Source organism: Hydractinia symbiolongicarpus, chromosome 10 (assembly GCF_029227915.1).
Source record: "Hydractinia symbiolongicarpus strain clone_291-10 chromosome 10, HSymV2.1, whole genome shotgun sequence".
In the NCBI taxonomy this organism is placed as follows: Eukaryota; Metazoa; Cnidaria; class Hydrozoa; order Anthoathecata; family Hydractiniidae; genus Hydractinia; species Hydractinia symbiolongicarpus.
The window spans coordinates 13,929,725-13,949,529 of NC_079884.1; the positions used below are offsets into that span (position 1 = coordinate 13,929,725).

The 19,805-nt window shown below is 32.9% G+C and overlaps 2 protein-coding genes across 4 annotated transcripts; both read left to right on the forward strand.

Moving 5' to 3' along the window:
• Positions 1 to 813: 813 nt before the first annotated feature.
• On the forward strand, positions 814 to 2,836 carry LOC130612170 (malonyl-CoA-acyl carrier protein transacylase, mitochondrial-like). Its single transcript, XM_057433469.1, has 2 exons — positions 814 to 2,245; positions 2,392 to 2,836. Exons 1-2 carry the CDS (start codon positions 2,033 to 2,035, stop codon positions 2,761 to 2,763), a joined length of 585 nt encoding a protein of 194 aa, XP_057289452.1. The 5' UTR covers positions 814 to 2,032; the 3' UTR covers positions 2,764 to 2,836.
• Positions 2,837 to 4,186: 1,350 nt separating this feature from the next.
• Positions 4,187 to 18,253, forward strand: LOC130612169 (TBC1 domain family member 13-like). 3 transcript variants are annotated; one of them, XM_057433466.1, is made up of 17 exons: positions 4,187 to 4,334; positions 6,866 to 6,939; positions 7,764 to 7,804; positions 7,893 to 7,954; positions 11,330 to 11,408; positions 12,268 to 12,350; positions 13,060 to 13,124; positions 13,239 to 13,333; positions 13,898 to 13,966; positions 14,052 to 14,111; positions 14,525 to 14,591; positions 14,859 to 14,957; positions 15,282 to 15,346; positions 15,440 to 15,518; positions 16,083 to 16,164; positions 16,820 to 16,877; positions 17,292 to 18,253. In XM_057433466.1, the coding sequence occupies exons 1-17, from the start codon at positions 4,315 to 4,317 to the stop codon at positions 17,481 to 17,483; spliced, it is 1,290 nt and encodes a 429-aa protein (XP_057289449.1). In that variant the 5' UTR covers positions 4,187 to 4,314; the 3' UTR covers positions 17,484 to 18,253. The 3 variants fall into 3 exon arrangements, with proteins under 3 accessions (XP_057289449.1, XP_057289451.1, XP_057289450.1); XM_057433468.1 differs by lacking the exon at positions 4,187 to 4,334 and adding an exon at positions 4,399 to 4,418; XM_057433467.1 differs by lacking the exon at positions 4,187 to 4,334 and adding an exon at positions 5,896 to 6,408.
• Positions 18,254 to 19,805: the final 1,552 nt, after the last annotated feature.

The following is a 19,805-nucleotide window of genomic DNA, read 5'->3' on the forward strand; positions in this document are numbered from 1 at the left end:
TAAAATCCAATTTGTGAGATGTTATGCTTTGTATGATTTTCAGAACGTATCTCAAATCTTATTCTCATCTATTTGATTAATAATTCTTGCCAGACATGACAGCGAGTGTTGTTAGCGCTTAATTAGACGAGTAATTCCAAGTTGTTATTAGTTTAAGACGTGCATATCATGTTGTTATGGGCCACCGGTACATACTTCTTACAAGCTTTCTGATATGCTGTTCTATAATTGACTTAAATAAAACAATACATTGCCAAAAGTAGCTTCCGCGTTTAGGTTGTGTGAATCCACAGGACAGCCTAAGAGAATTAATGTCATCAAGCATAATCCCAAATTAATTCATCTTATCATGCATAATCTAAGATTCCCACTAGCATCCACGTGCTTGTCCAAATTAATCGTGACATACTTCAGGTGTTTTGGGCTAACCTTACCTCTTGTGCCAGCTTTATTTCCTATATAAAGGACTGCATATTTTTGGAGTAGCAAATCATTAAAAGCGTATAGAGAAAATCGAAGAAGGAATACTTTAAAATTTTATTGACAGTTTAAGATATATTACCTGTTAGTACGTTAATATAATTGATATATTCTGATAACCTGTTAGAGATTTACAAAAACTAAAAAGCAATGGTAAGCATAATAATTTTTTCCTTCGAAATGTATTATTTTTATATTGCAAGATTTGACGCATAAATTACCTACAATCTTGGTATATGTGTAGGTAGAAAATACGGTTACTTTCGAAGTTCCTCCTATTTCATTTTGCGCATTACATGCCTCTCTTTATTATTTGTGTTGTAGAAAATTAAAGAAATAGTTGGTGTTGTATTGCAAACTAAACGTCTGTTAACAACATCTGGAATTCACCATTATGCTGCAGTAGCCAGTGGTATGCCATTACCAGTTTTCACTGGAGAAAAAACGGCTATACTGTGTCCTGGTCAAGGTGCGCAATATGTTGGTATGTTAAAAAATTTAAACTCCGGCATTGAAGAGCCTCTGCGCGAAATAACTTCGGAAATATTGGGTTATGATTTGGTGAATATTTGTCAGATGGGACCAAAAGAAGTTTTGGACAGGTTAGCAAATTTGTAAAAGTATTTTTTTCCGCGACTAAACGTTTAGAATCCAAAGCTTTCTAGTGGATTAACACTACGTATGTAGTTTAGTAAATTTATCCTGATTTTTTTTTTTAGTTGAAGTCAAACGTTTTTTATTTAAAAATCTACCGCACAGTTGTTTCAAAGGACGTTTCCGAGATTTTCAAAATGATAGAAAACCCTACACTTTTGTTATTATTGGCCGTTGCATTGCGATAAAAAAAAAATTAATAATAGTTACAAAAACAGTTGGGATTATTTTTAAAGAAGTCAAATTTTTTATAATTGCTGACAAGGAATATTGTATGTTTTTACTATTTTAATATTTAGAACTTTATATACTCAACCTGCTGTGATGGTAGCATCAGTATTGGGATATTACAAGCTGAAAGAAAGGTTGAGGCGGAAACATGATGTAGACAATTTTAATGTAAGCTTTCAAACTTTTTTTTTTTATTTATCAAAAATTAAATCTTTCAAAATGTCTTCTAGATTTAGCAATGTAGCTTCTGAATTTTTGCTAAACTTCATTCCAAGGGTTCGTGCCTTCTAGCTGTCTTCTTTGTGTCTTAGAAAAGCTAAACTTTTTATTTTTCTCCATTTTTCATTTCACTGATATTTTAATCTTGTCACTAAAAAATCATTTTCTTAGTAAGCTCAGTAATGTCTGAAATTTCTTTGTATGATAGGTTGGTTTTGTAATTGGGAATAGCGTAGGGGAGGTTGCCGCGCTTTGTATTGCAAATTGGATCACTTTCGAAGAAGGTAAACATACGTTTTGATAAATATCACAACATTTTCAGTTTTTTTTTATAGCATTTAATAATAATAATAATAATAATAATAATAAAAACATGATGCAAAAATTAAAAAAAATTCTCCTCTTTAATTAAATAGCATTACACGTTATAAAGGCTAGAACAGAATCAATGGACAAAGCTGTAAAGATGGCGGAGTCTGGAATGGTCGCTGTACATGGCCTTGACTTTGATGAACTGAATCAACTGTGTTCAGATTTAACGAAAGAAGCAGAAAATCCAGAAAAACACATTTCACTAGCAGTAGAGCGTTTCTATAAAAGTGGCGCGTTAGGCGGTTCCAATGATTTGGTGGAAAAAGTATTAAACCGGGAACATGTTCTTGTGAGTATACAATTCCTTCATCCTCTTTTTATTCTCATGGCTTTATCACACTAATAATCAAGAAATAAATTCAATATGGCATTTAGATTATTGACACTTTATGCTTCTAGTAATTTGCTGAAAAAAAAAGTTTGTGTTTTGTTTAGCTGAAAAACCAATCAAAGGTAAAAATATCAAAAATGTTTATGAGTGCGGCATTCCATACGCCGTACATAAATCCCGCAATAGAAGAGTTTTACGACGCACTTTGTACCGTAAACATCACTCCTAACGATACTACGCTTATTTCGAATGTTACGGCAGAAAAGTATACAAATAAAAACGAGGTTGCGGAATTAATGGCACGTCAAATTGCCGAACCTGTACGATGGAATACGATCCTGAATAAGTTACGCGGAAAGTACAACTCAGGTGCTGTGGAGAACATATTCGAAGTAGGAGCTGGTCGACAGTTGAAGAAAATGTACGAAAAACTCGATCGTGATTTATTTGGAAAGGTTGAAACGGTAGATATGTAACTTCCCGTAGTTCTTTCATCTGTGGTTGCCATATTTGTTTATATCTTCCCCAGTCCTCTAGCTGCTCTTCTTATGTCTACAAATCAGAAATTAGAATCATATTTAAATGATATTTTAAAAACTTTTTAACAAGCATCTTTATATATGTTTTTTTTTTAAGAAAAACTTTCTGATCTTTATAATTATAGTAACTGTATTTTGTTTGAGCGCAGTATAACTGCTAAGGATGCCTGAAGAAGGCCATGTGTGCCGTGTAACGACAAATCTTTGGGCTTTATGTTATATTTTTTATACTATTTTCCTATATATTTTTATCTATATTTATTGCGTAAGTGTTTGTATTTAATAATTGTCATCCTAGCTATGTTCATATGTTTGTATTTTACTTATATATTTGTACAATATTTTACATAGGGAATTGTTTATATTGTTTTTTCGAAAAATATATCAACATGAAACTTTTCAAAACACGTTTTTTTTTTCTTTTTTGTTTTGTATTTTTGAGATTTCGTTAGTTTCTCAAATTTGACCTTTTCATGCTAATTTTGATGTAACATGTTCTCGATGAAGAAGTAAAAATAAACGGAAACAGGGAGGGTCTTTTCATTAAAAGCGCGGCATCCATCATTCAATTATGCAACCTTGTTACCAGGGCGTTTAGCCTTTATGATTAACGCGATGGATCGTATGTAATAATGGCTTAGAAGCAAAGAGATCCTGGAGACAAGAAGGACAAATTTAAAGGAAGATTAAGCATTGTATAAGGTTCAGGCTCAATTGAAAGCGAAGGAAAATTTAAAACAAAACTTTATTCCACAAAATGGACTCGGCAATACTAACAAATTCTGTTATTTTCCACTTTAGCGTCGTTGCGAAGTTAACATCGGGATGTTTTGCTAACCTAAACTAGCTTTTAATAAATTGGATAAATAAATCACAAGACTAGATAGAAATCTGTGATTTGAACATATCACAGTCAATTTTTTGTTAGGTGGTTTCAGGAAATATGGCTTCGTGGCTTTTATACGAGATAGTCCTGGCCACAACAAGCGAAGCCATGGTAGCGGAAAATAGATATGCGTCATGGACCGCTTGCATTGCAGAAAAAAGCGTCAAGGATGTGATATTAAAGTTTACATGCTGCATCAGCATATTTGTTTCTTTTCTTTCCTTGCTGCATGCAATTTAGAAATGTCCAACATCAAAATTCACTTTGTTTCGCAATAATGGTCTTCTTGATATGATACGTCGGAAAGTAAAGTCATAATGATACGTCAGAAAATATTTTCGTCGTCCTCATCAAAAAGACAAAAAACCCTCTGGGGACGAGGGTGGGGTAAAGCATCTTCTGAAAACATTGCTTATACCTTAACATGTTCAAGAAATAATAAACCCTGATTGACTCATAATAATATTTTTCCTCTATCCTCTCCTCTCCCAACCCGTTTGATCCTAAAGGATTGGGTAACTTTCCAAGGAACCTCTCTCAGGGCTGTTGTGCCAGTTTTGGCTTTCGCTTACCGGGAATTCAGACAAAAACCATAAACAAAGATGGCGTCTTACAAGCAAAGGTATGAACTTCTCGTCTACTTTTGGCTGGCTTTTTGTCCAGTTTTTAGGGAGATATATACTTAAATATAACGACTTTACACGTTGTAAGTAAAAAAGAAAGGAATCCAGGAGTTAATTTTATTCGTACGTTTGCTAACCAACAAGCTATAACCACAGCTCACTGGTGCATGGCATGGATGATATGATGAATGACACGAGCTAGCTAGCTAGCTAGCTAGCTGTAAAAAACCCCTAATAAAAGGACAATTTTTGATCTACCAATTAGTTATAGCTATTATACTGATCTTATTAGAAGAATGAAGCAACTAGTTAAATAATTAATCTATATTGACAATTTGAAAAATGTTCAGCAAGTCTGTTGTCTGTTGTTCTTTTTGTCAGTCAGGGAAATCCTCTTAATTAAGCTGTATAGCTTAATTTGTAGATCTCCTAAATAAGCTGTATCATGCAGCTTAATTAGGTGACATATATCTAAATTAGGAGGTAGAAAAAGTTTCCCCCGATTTCTCAAAGAATGTAAATGTTAGCAGAATCACTGCTGCTGCTCTTTCATATTGTCAGTTTGACCACTACATTATAAAAAAAACAATGGTATATTCAGCACCCTGGGTTCAAAAGATATGAAAAGAAACAATGGTTCATTTTAGTGATAGTCTGTTTAAGCTGTACTACATCCTAGTTAGAATGTCACGTCACATGATCATGCAGACTATTTAAGCAACCATTTTTTAAATTTCAAATTTAGCCAATCTCTGGGGTGCTACCAAAAAACTAATGTATTGGAGATGTTTATATGCACGTAAATATTGGATTTATTCAGTTAGATAGATGCTAAACTTCAGTTAAATGTGTGTTTTTGACGATCAAGGTTTTGTACACTTTAACTAAGCTGTAAAATGATTAATTAGACGGTATCATACATCCTAATTAAGCTGACATCCAAATTAAGCTGTACAGCTTAATTAAAAACATTTCCCTGACTGTTTGCTTGTTTTTAATAGTAAATTTAAAGAGTTAGAATTAAAATATTTATTGTTAGAGTCACCCTACTAACCCTATTTTGTTGCAATTCTAGACATTATACAGAGTCAGAATAACTGACTTTGATTCCCCTTGGCGGGATTCAATATGGGCGAGTAAATGTTACCATAGCCCTTCAGGAGAATTTGGGAATGGGACACTGTGTGGGCCGTTGAATATTGCAGGGAGTTGTCTGGTAGACTGCAGATCCTAATTGGATCTACCTATAGCTCAAAATAAAAATTAAATACTCTAGGACTCCCCATCTAAGCCATGGCCCCTCCTGGAAATAATAGACAGGGCACATACCTTGATGTTTTTGAGGCTAGATATGTAAAATATGCACATCTATCTATGCTTGTTGTTTCCCCACAATAATTACCATCTATTATTATTTTCCTTTGTTTTAAAATGCCAGCCATGGGTCAAAGCCATGAGAACAAGTTTAAATTAGCACAAACAAATCTATTGAAATAAGGCGCCCAAGTTATTTCATATCAGTGTGTAAAGGTTACCCCTCAAAGAAAAAAATGTTGGCTCCTTTGGAAGTAGTAACTATTATATAATATGACATTCTTTTTGTCTCAAACTCTGTTCGTGTGATGACAGAAGTATGCACATTATAAAGATTGGAATGAACAGTGATTTTTATGCTCCCTAAATCTTTTTTGTCATTTTAGAAGGAAACACGGGGATCCAATTTTTTTTATATAAAAACCTATTTTGGGCATATCTTTTCTTTAATCCATATTTTTAATGGAAGACACTATGACTGTTGCCCAATTAATTTAGTTATGTTGCTGCAGTCCTGGTTAACCTTACCACACTATAAATGTGATCATCCATTTAGAAATCATTTCCCACATGTTTTAAGAAGTGTTGGGTGAGACAGATTATATATAGCTATTGTCAACTGTAATGTTAAATGTTATCATGACTTAAACCACCTTCAAAAGTTCCAAGAAAATTAGCAGAGTCATACTTATGTAATTTGATCAGGCTGTATCTGGAGAACCTTAGAACTGTATCTAGAGAACCTTGAAATGATATCAGGTGTGTGGATGTGATTGCTCACTCTAAAGTGAACAACTTTAAGTTGCAATGTTCTTTTTTAAAATAAATTTCCCACAACTTTGTTTAAAACCATATCGTTGAAGCTGAAACTGCTCTAAACTTTGTAAGCCAAAAAATAGTTATGTGAAACACTTAGACATGCTCAAACATTAAACTTAGGTTTATCGATACTTTAGTTGCAGTGATCATACACCCTCCATTTTCACATGCCTAAGCCTGCAGAGGCGAAATCAGTCTGTTGATAAGTCCTGGGCTGAATGTTGACATTGTCAAGTTATAATGCAATATATCATATAGGACATTGATTACAAACTTAACAGCGCTAACGTTTTCCATTTTCTATACAAGACAATATAAATGTGAAAAAACAATATTACATAACCCTTTCTGCTTGTACTGTATATTTTAAAATATACTTTTATTTTTATTGTTTTAGGCTGGAACAGTTTGAACTGATGTTAAAAGAACCACGTATTGACATTAAAAAGTGTAGAAAATTTTGTTTTGAAGGTAATTTTGGTTATTGCAAAAGATCTTTTAAACACCCAACTAAAACAGCCACCCTTTAAATTAAATGCCCAAGTTAAAAAAAAAAAACCAGATCTTAAAACACAACCCTGCAATTTAAATTAATACAAACTTATGTAAAAAATTTATTGCTAAACAATTTTTAATTTTTTTTTTAGTTACTAAAACATGACTTTCTGAAGATTAACTATTAGTGCATTTACTGAAATATATATTAAACTTATAATTCCGATATACTGCAAAAACAATTTTTTTCTTATACATCTCAATGTTTTCAACATTGTTTCATCTTTAATTTCTTCCTAGTCTTCATTTTCAAATTAAGTTTCAAATTGAGTTGAGGGATCTCAAGGTACTTTGTACAAGATTTGCAAGATATAAATTCTAAATAATGATATATCCACTTTTTTTTATTCAAAATATTGCTTTTTAAATATTTGTTTTCCTTGAAGCTTGCCTGACCTTACTTTTTTGTTAAATAATTTAAAGTAACTACAATCTTTTTTTTTGTGGCACATGACCCTATTTGTGGCAGGTAACCCTATTTGTGGCAGGTAACCCTATTATTTAAGGCTCTGTTACCAATCTCATGATTGAAATAAATCAATAAACATGACATATATTTTAAAAACAATATGCTGTCAGGTACCAATTATATTTTAAATATTTTTAAAAATCACTTTCAAAGTTTTGGAATCCTGTATTGCATTGAAACGAATAAAATGAAAAACATGCATTTATAGTTAGAAATTAAAACACCCTTAATGCAAGAAGTAAAATAAATTGCATCTGTCTTTTTTTTATAGGAATTCCAGACAAACCATCATTAAGATCATTGGCATGGAAAGTGAGTGTAATTAAGTATTTTGTTTATTGCGGAAAACCATCAGATAATCAATATTTTTATTTTGTATTTTTTTGTTTTAATCTTTTAGTTGTTACTATACTACCTCCCACCTGACCGATCAGAATGGAGTATACTTTTGGAGAAACAAAGGTAAAATTTCGCCCCTATGTTCAATATTATGTTATTGATTGTTGTTTTTAACTGTTTAAATAGCGTTATCTTTAAACGTTTTTTTTACATGTTTCAAAATCTATGTTAATGATAAAAGATTTCAAAAATTATCCAAGCATGCTGTGTTTGAAGCCTATACCTGAGGCCATTTTTATATAACTAGTCATTTACCCATGGATAATTCACAGGATTTTGTCTATTGCAGCAAAGTCTAATAAAATACATTTCACATTTGTTATTCACAGCTTGGAAATTTCCAGTTTCTGGCCAACAGAAAAAAATATTGCTATTATTACAAAGATAATAATTTGGATGGGTAGTTTAACTTTTATTGGAAATTCGGCAAAGTGCGAGGAAAAAAAGAGTGTTAAAAAATACCAGCCCTAAATTTTGCAGGCCAGAAATTGCAACTGTTCGTCGAAAACAGCAAACAAATAATTTTTGTAAGGGTGGCCTGATAAATATGTCTATAATTTTTTAAAAACACTTTTTTCAGGGCAGGTCTAAATAAAATTGAAAAAATAAAATACACAAAATTAATTTGATTAAAATAAGTTTCCATTATCACATATTTGCCTGAAGGGAATAAAAATGCCTGGAAACAAAACAGAAAGCAGCTATATCCTTGCAGGGATAGTGTGTGTAGGTTTGACAATGATTATGTAAAGTTGCAAAGTGCTGTGTAATTAAATATTCTTGCGATTTTACATGTTAAATGATGTGTAAAATAAAGCAAGATATTTGTTATAAATTATAAAACAGCTCGCAATGCTTTCATTTTTCGCAACAAGTTTATTGTTTGGTTCCCCACAAATTACCAATAACCTTTAACAATTGCTTTTTAGATTTGTTCTGTGCTTTACTGTGACCACCTTGTGCCTGTGATTATTAGTTTTAGTTGTAAAAGTTTCTTCTAATTTTATCATTTAAGACAAAAGACTAGTTATTGTAACGCAAAAGTTGCAGATGATGATTTCCTATAGTATTGTTTTGTGTCCTGTCCATGACAAGGTGATTTTATTTTGTAGCTAGCTGTAAACAAAAATCAAATTTTTTTAATACTCCATTGAACTTTTATAATTAAAAAATCTAGTTTATATTCAATCTTACTTTTTTCATACTAACAAAAAATTGTTAACGGGATATGGGATTTAGTTGCCTACTTTTTTAACAAGTGGACGAGACTAGGAATTCAGTTTATTCAAAATATGGATATTTATTTCTAATTCCTAATAGTGCTCAGCAATTGCCATCACTAATACTGGAATAGTGATGGCAATTGCTGAGCACTATTAGGAATCAGAAGAGTTGATGTTATAATTATAACAAAAAAGGAAGATAGATTGTGTGGATTATGAAATACATTGTCCATAAAAACTCTTATACAAACAAATATCCATATTTTAAATAAACTACATTCCTTTTTTTAGACCCTTGCTTTTTTAAAGCTCCATAGTTACAAGCATAATCACAAAATGTTTAAAAAAATCACAGAAGCTCAGTATTATTTATTGATTAAATACCATATACAACAACATCTATATATTTCTGGTTTTCGAGAATATTTAAAAAGTTAAAACAAGACCAATGCATAGAAAACATCAAGAGGAATTCTGGCACTTTAATCTTTACCAAGGTTACTTTTAGGTTGTTGTTTGTGTATTAACATGTTGTACACAATAGTCAATAGTGCTTGAAGGATTTCTAGTACTGAAATAAAAGATGCACCCAGACATACTCCTGCTATGCCGCCAAAATCTGAGAAGAGGCTTCCAATCCCGTATCGTTCATGCTCAACAAGGCTTACAACTTCGAATGTATCATATGATAATTCTATGCGTGCAATATGTCTGTTAATAAAGGTTTTATCAACCACTTCATTTGGATAGACTTTAGAGAATTCTCTGATGTATGCAGTCTTGTCTCGTTCACTTGGCCATGGAACAACTGACATTGCTGTGACTTTGTACTTGTCCTCTTCGCACGGTATTGGGCAATGACAATTGTTTATCCCATATTGCAGAAACTTATTATAATAATATCCAACACATTTCCAATTTACTGTGTGAGTTGGTTGAAATGATCCATTTACTATAAACCTCCATTCTTCCATGGTATAATTGCATTTTTCCTTTATTATTGGTGCATAACATGTTATATAACATCCAATTTTTGTGTATTTACCTGGAAACTTGTCGTACTCTTTACTATCTTCTGTACAGTTTGAAGGGTATGGGTGAGGAAGACGCTTATATCGACGTTTAGCTATACCTATGATGGTTGTAGTTCCTGTAGACAATCTTATCTTCGAGTGATCTGGTTTGACAAATACTTCAGGCGCCACTATTGTCAGAATTATTCCATTGTTTTGCTCACTGTTTATATGTGAACTCATTATTTTTCTATGATAATGTTCGCTTGTATTCGCGAAAATGTGCAAAAACAAACCACCTCTGTGAAGAGGTTGTGTTTGCTTTGCTTTTCCCTCAGGATTGAAAACCATGCAGCTGTTGAAGTAACCGTGAGGTCTTCTGATATTGTGCTTACATGGCTTTTCATTGAACATGCAGAAAAATGTAAAATTATCCATCAAGCTCTGGAAGCCTGCCTCTAGTGGCATTTTATTGTAATTCACATTAGGACCAAGCGATGCGCCATTACAAACCCAAATAGTTGGAAACTTTAGCCTGTTGAAACCTTTGGTTGATATTGTTGTAATTACATCGTAATTGTAATAAGCTTCGATGTAATTTTTAAGAAATATGCTTGTTGTGATAGTCATCAGTAAAACAACCACACCCCAAAATAAACGCTTTATTTTAGAACCTTCAATTGCCCGAGGCACACCATGGATTGTTAAACCATCCATTTTTTTAAAAAGATTCTGTGTCAGATTCTTACTTCATAGCAGTTTTAAATTTTAAACATTTTTTTAGCTGTTTTTAGGCTATTCTTTTGTTTCACGTGCAAAAGTGACATTTTAATTTCATAATTTAATTACTTTTATGATAAATAAAAGCTATTGTACTAAATTTGCTTTATTGTAAAATTCTTTGTGTTTTACATTTTCTTTTTCTTTTTTTTATTATTAATATTTGATTAATCACACTATACATTTTTTAATGTTTGATGTTTTATTTTTACCATGCAAATGTTCTTGTAATTGATATATTAAAAGCCTGCAGATAGGGAGGATTTTAAATCATACATGTGATCTAAACTAAACAGCCACTCCCATATTTATTTTTTTTTTTTTGGAAAAATGCATCTGTTGGTCTCTACAATTGATTGATATTCTTAATTTTTTTTTCTGTGTATTATATTACAACTAGAATCACTCATCTATTTTCGTAGGTCGCTCTACAAACATTATGTTGAAGAAATTGTCACGCACCCAGATGATTCGAGTAAGGAAGATGATAACATGGACCATGTAAGATTGATAATGCTGAAAATATTTTTTTAAACTAGAAAAAAAAAAAAAAATCTGTAAGATTGAATGATTTTTGGCATAAATCAGGAAATTCAATGCATTTATTTGCAATTTAATTAACTTTATAATTGTTTATGATAAATTTAAAGTGGTATCAATACCAACAAGAATCCCAAGGACTTTAACAATTTACGCAATGAAGGCAATATACCATAACACAAGCAAGTAGACGTTTATTAAAAAAATCAAGGCTATTTTAACTAAATTTGACATTTGAAGTGAAGGTTCAGTAGCCTTGCTTTATTTACAACTTATAAAAAGAATAAATAAACAAAAACCTCTGATGCAATAAAAATTTATATCACTATATTTTTTATATTTTTATATTTCTTATGTTTTTACGGTTTTTACCTGGAAATTGAAAAAAACTGGATTTTCGGGCAATTTTTGGCATCTGTTCATACAATCTATATTAAAACTGGAAAATATGTTAATTAACTTTTTTTAGCTTTCTGAAACTTCAAACAGAATATTTGATTTAGAACTAAAGATTTAGAACTAAAGTAATTGAATTTTTAGCACATAGTGGCATTTTAAAGAAATTTCAAGCTTATGATGATGCCACAAAAAATTGCTGATGCAAGCAAAATTTATTGCTGCCATTTTGTTTTTTTTGTAACGTACTAAAAGTGTGCCAAGTTTGATTTAATTTGAACAAGCCTGCGAAAAGTCTTGGAGGGGGACAGGGCTGGTTTCTCCCCAGATATCTAAGTTTTGTACGAATTATATTACTATGGAAAAAAGAAAAGAAAAGGTAATAAAAAATGTTTATATAAATTCATCTTTACTTACTGTGTAGCCACTGAATATGAATCCTGACAGCCAGTGGATCACATATTTTAAAGATAACGAAATATTGTTACAAATCGATCGAGATGTGAGGTTAGTCTGATAGTTTACATCTGCCTCATGCCCAGTGTTTCACGTTTTGTGGTTTTGTTGGAATTGTTCATGGAATGTTTTTCATCAAGGTGGCCACTTCCCTAAAATCTCCTATAAATAACCTAAAAAAACGAAGGCTCTCCTTAAATCTCTGAATAACCTAAAATTTGGACTCGAAGTATTGAATTAAATTTTTTTATGGTGGGATCAATTTATTTTTAAATAGTAGCTTTTTATTATTACGTTTTATGTGGCTACAAATTGAGCATTTGTTCGTCTTGGAACAGGTCTGATATATTACATATTTACTGCAATTTGAATTAAACACCTCTAGTATTCAAAAATGGGCTTGATTATTAGTAATTTTCTCCTAAAACTTTGACATCATCTCCTAAAATACAGAATTTCTCCTAAAATTTGATCCTGCTATAATTTTGTTTGCTTTTATAATATGGGCCATTAATAAGTTGCTGATTTAAATTATAATTTAGTTGCTAATTCAAGCGTAAAAAATATGGGGTTAGGAGGAATAAAAATAACTAAGAAAAGGAGAACTTTGTATTAATAGCATGTGTGTGAAGCCGGAACACTAATAACTCTGCTTCTTCTTATGAACAATCAATTTAGAGATAACACCTTACTTTTTTTCTTTTATTCATCCATCATCCACGTATTCCGTTCACAAAACCATAATTGATTTCTTGTTTAGACGCTTATTACCCGACATTTCGTTTTTCCAACGACCGACGTCGTATTCGATTCATCATCTTCTGCGTAAGTTAAATTTTGTGAAAACATTTGTTGACCTGGTCGTGACAGCTTAAGTACTAACACGTGCTGTACAACAGTAGCCTTAATGAATACTGGTGTTTGTTTTTGTTTATTTAGATGACCCCGGACCTCTTCCCACGTTAACAAAGCGAGTTGAAAGATGTATCTTGGAGTCATCAACCATTGGAACAAGTAAAGGGGGAGTGCGGAATGTGTGTTGATAATTTTTTTTTATTAAAATTAATTGCTATGATAATCTCTTCTTTCAATGTAGTGCTGTATATTTTACGTCTGTTAGTTTCAACAATCCCTGTTTTAATGTTCTGTTCAAAGAAAGATCGCAAATGTGGTTTTAGATTGTTAAAAGCTGTCATTTGAGATAAAAAATTCTGTTTTATTTTTACAGCTACTAATGCTCCATATTGATATAAAGGCGTGTTTTAGAAGCGTGGACTTTGGCCGTTGTACAAATGTGAATTTCCGCTTCAGACCAAAAAGAATCAGAATGGAACGGAACAAGAATAATACTTGATTAACACTATTTTTATTAGCCTTGATTATTCGCAAGAAAAGTTATAATAATTTCGACTTTTTATTTGGGTTCAAACGTATCGGAACAGAAAATAGTATTGATGACAACTATCCAATCCGATTCTTTCTGTTTTTCTTAAGTGGAAATCCACCTTAACGTAGCGTGCTAATTTCGAATTTAAAATTAATCCAGAAAGTGACTTATTATCGCAACTAAATTAATCACTTATCGCTGTTGTTTTAAGGTGACACAAAAGAAAAATAACAACGAAGAATATACTGTCCTTCCTGAAGGTCAAGAAGCCCACTGGCAGGTTAGATTAGCCTCTCTTCTTTCTCATTCACTGATATAAAACTCACTGGTGTTATAAAGTCAATATGTTTTGTTTATGATTTCAGGTTGTCGAAAGAATATTATTTATCTATGCGAAATTGAATCCCGGTTTAGCTTACGTTCAGGTATGGTGTATGTTAACCTAATCCTCTGCTGCATAAATTTATAGACAGGTTTGGGTTAATCGAGGCAACGTTAGCCTAATTTATTCCAAGATAAACATGCTCTTCTGTACCGGTGTGTTGCAGCTAGAAGGATAATTTAGAGGAATGCTTTTATAAAATGTGAGGGATGTAATATTCTTCAAAAACACGTGATTTGGGAATAAAATTTTTTTCACCCTGATTAGACATACCACTTTTTTCAGACAGACCACTTTTCGTGTCCAAATTATTCTTAGTGTTTTCCGCGGATTTTAGCTATATTTATGTACCCTCGTAATAAGAACCAACGAGCTACCGCACAGAGTTTAAAGCAAGTTAATTTGTTGTGCCAACGTGCGTTTCCCGCATTTTTTCAATAATTTTTTCTTTCTTAGGGTATGAATGAAATCATAGGACCTTTGTATTATACATTTGCGTCGGATCCTGATTTAAAATGGCAAGGTATCTTATTTTCTAATTTTTTGTTTTGAAGAGTTATACAATCATGTTAGATATCTTTTTGCCAAAAAGGACTGAAAACTTAGTGATGTGATTGGCACTCACACAGAGCGGACCTGCCTTCTTTACTTATAAAAAACGACTACATCAGGAATGTCACCTATGTGGAATTGCCTTAATTGCCCCAACAAATGCTGCATAGATCTAAGGTTTTGCGGTGGTTTGTTGTACGTAAAGTTTTTTGGAATTGCAACTTGTTTTTTTGTTTAGAGCACGCAGAAGCAGACGCATTTTTTTGTTTCACAAATTTGATGGGTGAGATACGAGATAACTTCATTAAAACATTAGATGACTCCGCACATGGAATCGGTAATCTTATTATTTTCTTATTTACCTTTGGTATATTAATTAGTCGTCAACCCGTGAAAAAATCTACGGAGCCACCGTCCTTTGTATATCGCATTTCGTGTTTCCGTAACAGACAGACAGATGAGAACCATCATTATAGTCGGTAGCCTGTGGATAATTCCAAGAGTTCGCCCGTCCTTTATACATCACATTTCGTGTTTCCGTAAGACAATTTTTTTCGCGTTAAAATAGGTTGCCCACGTGCTCTATTTAATAAACCGAAGAAAATGTCTTGTTGAATAGGTTTTCGATTGTTGTTCGTTATTTTTATATTTTTTTATGTAGGACAAGATATGAACAAGCTACTATGTCTGCTTCAAGTTAAAGATGGCGAACTTTGGAAGGACCTGGTAACTAGTTTTAGATGATTTGAGAATGTAAAATTTGGTTGTTCATTATTTTATTTCGAATGCCTAAGGAACGATATGTTACCTACTTTTTAGGAATCAAAGCAGATGAAGCCACAGTTTTTTGCGTTTCGATGGATCACTTTACTTTTATCGCAAGAGTTCAACTTGCCAGGTCTGTTTTTTTTTCCACGTGTTGATGTCGAATGCTCTCAGAAAAATTGTTTTGTTGACAGGAAAGACAATGGAGTTGATTTTATCTTTGAGTTACACAAGGAGACTATTTAACCTCTAAAAGATTGATAAGCAAATTTTGTGCTGTTTTCGCAATAATGCGTTCCCGCAAAAATATAGAACAATGACCTTATTTTTACGGAAACAAGCAATCATTTTCGATCCGTGTTAATTCTCAAAGGCAATCCTCTCCTGATGCATTTATGACGAAAGTGTATGAAATAAGCTTGACCATACGGAAGAGCTTTTTTCTTCTAAATTTCGCGGGTTTTGTTTCGCTTTGATACGCTGTATGTCAAAATGTGTCTGAGAGGATCTAGAACTATCTCAAGTGCATTTCCAATGACATTGAAATGGAATCTTCTGATCAAGCCTTTTCTAAATAAGCGATCAAGTGAACGTTTATATTTTATTATTTGTATTCAAATATGGTATATTATTTTTTTGTGATCATAATTGTTTTGTTCACCACCTCCATTAAAGTATTTTACCATTTGTCATTTAGATGTAATCAGGTTGTGGGATTCATTATTTGCAGATCCAAATAGATTCGACTTTCTGTTGTACGTCTGCTGCGCCATGTTAATGTAAGTAAATCGTTTTTTGGTTTTAGGAGCTTGTTTACGAATTTCGTTCAGCTGAATGTTGATTTGCTTTTTTCTTGTAGACTTGCAAACTTTTGCAAGATAATAAAATCACTATGTGTAGGCTTTAAAGAATTACCTTTAGACAGGTTAATTATCGCGGATTTTACGTTTCTGAATCCAAAGAACAGAGAACACTCCTTGAAAACATTCCATACAAAGAACACCTTTAGAGAACCCTAAAGTCGGTAATCGAGTGACGATGAGTTTCGTTCGCAGCATTTTCTTTTAGAAAAATATTAATAAGTATGTTTTCATTAAAAAACACAGCCCACGTGCGCAAAGTTAAAAACTAAACTACCGTAAATGCTCTATTAAACGCTGGTAAAAAGCCTTCTTGTCTGTATTTCCCCTAAATTGCTTAAATGAGGAAACTCAATAAACGCCGTTTGATAGAGACAGCCTCTTATTAGAGACCAGGTGTTGTTAAATTTTCCGATATTTCAGGCAGGGGCGTTTATTGGGGACGGGCGTTCGGCAGAGATTCAGCAGGCGATTTAGAGCATTTACGGCGAACTTCGAAACTGGTCTCAGTAACAAGCTTTATTAAGATACGACGAAAGTTCACTCGTTGGCACATTTCCACCTTTTTTTTTAGTTTGGTTCGTGATCAGATTTTGACAACAGATTTCGCTAAAACTATAAAGTTAATACAGGTAAATGGGTACGAAGTTGTATACGAAGCATGTTCATAAAATTTACCAAGGATTACTTTAGCACTCTTATTTTGAATTTAGGATGTAAATAAATATATGTAAAAAGGCCAGCAATGTTCAGCAATATATGTTTGTACTTTGCTTTCTTAAAAAAAATCCCAATTTTTTTCTCGGAGTACATGCCAGAAGCCAATTTGAGCAAACAAGGACGTAAAGAGGGGTGAATAAGTAAAGAATGAATATTTGAATAAACCTTTTTATATATTTGACTAACCCTCAAAAATCTGAGCACCTTGTGTTGTATATAGTTCCTTTAACACATAAGCTGTAAGTTTTGATTTTTTGCAAAAGTATTAGTTAATTAGATAATTTAAACTATTTTTATTGATCCTTTTCTTAACTATTTTCCATTAGAACTTTCCACACGACGAAATAGACATGGCTACTATCATAAGAAAAGCTGCGGAAATTAAATCGCCGACATGCACTGTTTCCTCTTCATCAGCTCCGAAAACGGCTGCTCCTACGGGGAAGAGTGTTTCTTCACGTGGTATGAACCTAAAAGCAAGGCTTATCAAATTTGCCAGGAGTGATAATTCCTCTTGACGAATTTTTTTTTTCAACTTTTTTGTACGACGAAAGTTTTCTTTACTGATTGATGTTCAATTTTTTTGCACAAAAGTTGATAATAAATTACTTCTTAAAAGATGGCTTATTGGTTCAATTTTTACGCCCGACCTTAGTAGCGTTGGTTTTAAAGGCGGGCGTAAAAAGAAGTGATACAATATGACTGATCTTTTTTTACGGGTTATATTTCGCAGGGTTTTCAGCTTTACTAGTTTTTAACTTTTTTTAAAAAGAATACAGCTGTTGCATAAGATTTTACTTTTATGTATATATTTTACCAAAATAATAATTTTTTATATTTGATTATTTCTATTTTGCTTCGCATGGCAAGCAAAAATAATTTTCACAAACGTCTCTTTAATATCTCGGCTCGGCTAAGTAGCCACTGCCGCTTATTTGATTACTCGCCATATTTTCATGTTGACATTATTTTCATGTTGCAAAGTAATTTTACCAAACATATATACTTTCACCTCACGAAAAATGTATTTTTTCTATCATTGTATCAAATAATACCAATATAAAGAAAATTCATAAGACAAATTTGAAACAAGTTGATGTAAGAGTATGCTTTGTGTGCCATAGGGGATTCGATTTTAGGTGTAGTGTGAACATTAACACGAATTTCTTCTTCGCACACATAGTAGTTATAAGAATTTTTGAGATATAATATTATATTGTAATAACTTTTATATGTATTAAATTTAAGATGTAAATTATATGAAATTAGAAGATAACATTTCACTCAATTTAAACAACTAATCCACGGGTTCCCCCTGTCCTTTTTATAACGCATTGCGTGCGTCTCGCTACTTGCGCAGCTAAGCTACCATTTTGCGTGACAGACAGACAGACGTATACGGGTATTATAATATACTAGCCGTTAACCCGTGGAAAAATCCACGGGGTCGCCCGTCCTTTATATCACGTATTTCGTGCTTCCGTAATACGACGTTTTTCTCGCAGACAGACAGACAAAATACGGCTATTATTAAGGAGACTAGTCGTTAACCCGTGGAGAAATCCACGGGGTCGCCCCCGTCGCGTTCGCTCGTCTTTTAAATTAACCCGTTGCAACAAAGTGGACAAAAATTTATCGCATTTGATATTCGTGCGTATTTTAAAAATTTCGTGTTTCCGTTACGGGACACGGCTTTCGCGGACACACAGACAGACGGAATACGGCTATTATTAAAGAGACTAGTCGTTGCCCGTGGATAAACCCACGGGGTCGCCCGTCCTTTATATTTACCCGTCGCAACAAAGTGGATAAAAATATATCGCATTTGATATTGGTGTTTCCGTAACATCATTTTCTAACTCAGCGGGGGTCCGCGCAGAGACGGACATACGGAATACGGCTATTATAATAGAGTATAGCCGGTTACCCGTGGAAAAATCCACGGGGTCGCCCGTCCTTTATATCACGCATTTCGTGTTTCCGTAATACGACGTTATTCTCGCAGACAGACAGACAAAATACGGCTATTATTAAAGAGATTTTATTATTATTATTTTCCCACTATCGTAGAAATATTTTTACTCTCTAGGAATAAATAATACACGAACTTTAGGGAACAATAGAAGATTCTTTGGTATTAACTTCTCCAAACAAACAAAGTTTGCGCAACAAAGTACTGTGTTTTTAGGAGAGTCGAAGTGATGGGCAAACCTTAATCTTAAAATGACTTTTAATATAATGGGATCAGGGAAGTTAATAAACTCAGGAAATTCACATACCGTAAGTAATCAGGAAAAAATCGAGGATGTCCTAAGATTCTGACAGACATTCTATTTAAGTCTTTCACTTTCTCGCTGCTTCTCAAAAAAATGTTTATACAAATGTTGCTTTTACATATAAGCTGCTACTTGTTATTAAAATTAAAATTCCAGAACGCTTTTTTAAAAGTAATTTCGTTCGACTTAAGCTACAAAATATTTTGCGCAAGCTTTTTCCATTTTATAGGAACTGTCCAAGGGCATTTTTCATGTAGGAGTTTCAAAGATTTTCCAGAAGCAGTGGCCATTAGCGCTTGGTAATTTTTCTACTTGCTTCGAATTTTGGTCTTTGAACGTAATGTGCAAATATTAAACTCTTGTAACAGTATCACAAATCGTCATCCCCGTCCCCAGGGTCTCTTAGCCCCCTGAACCGTTTTTACGGAGTGGGCTATAGCAGCCCAAATTTATCAAGAAGCTAAAATCCCCTCAAAATAAGGTCGACAATTCGCGTGTTTTTTTTAGCTCAGCGTTGTGTAAATTCTTGATAATTAGCATTCTCCACCCCAAAACTACACTTTG

Coding starts and splice junctions, on each gene's coding strand:
- LOC130612170 (XM_057433469.1), top strand. CDS start 2,033: ATGGACAAAGCTGTAAAGATGGCGGAGTCTGGAATGGTCGCTGTACAT. Junction 2,246..2,391: donor TAAACCGGGAACATGTTCTT/GTGAGTATACAA, acceptor TGTTTTGTTTAG/CTGAAAAACCAATCAAAGGT.
- LOC130612169 (XM_057433466.1), top strand. CDS start 4,315: ATGGCGTCTTACAAGCAAAG. Junction 13,125..13,238: donor TTCGATTCATCATCTTCTGC/GTAAGTTAAATT, acceptor TTGTTTATTTAG/ATGACCCCGGACCTCTTCCC. Junction 14,112..14,524: donor CCGGTTTAGCTTACGTTCAG/GTATGGTGTATG, acceptor TTTCTTTCTTAG/GGTATGAATGAAATCATAGG.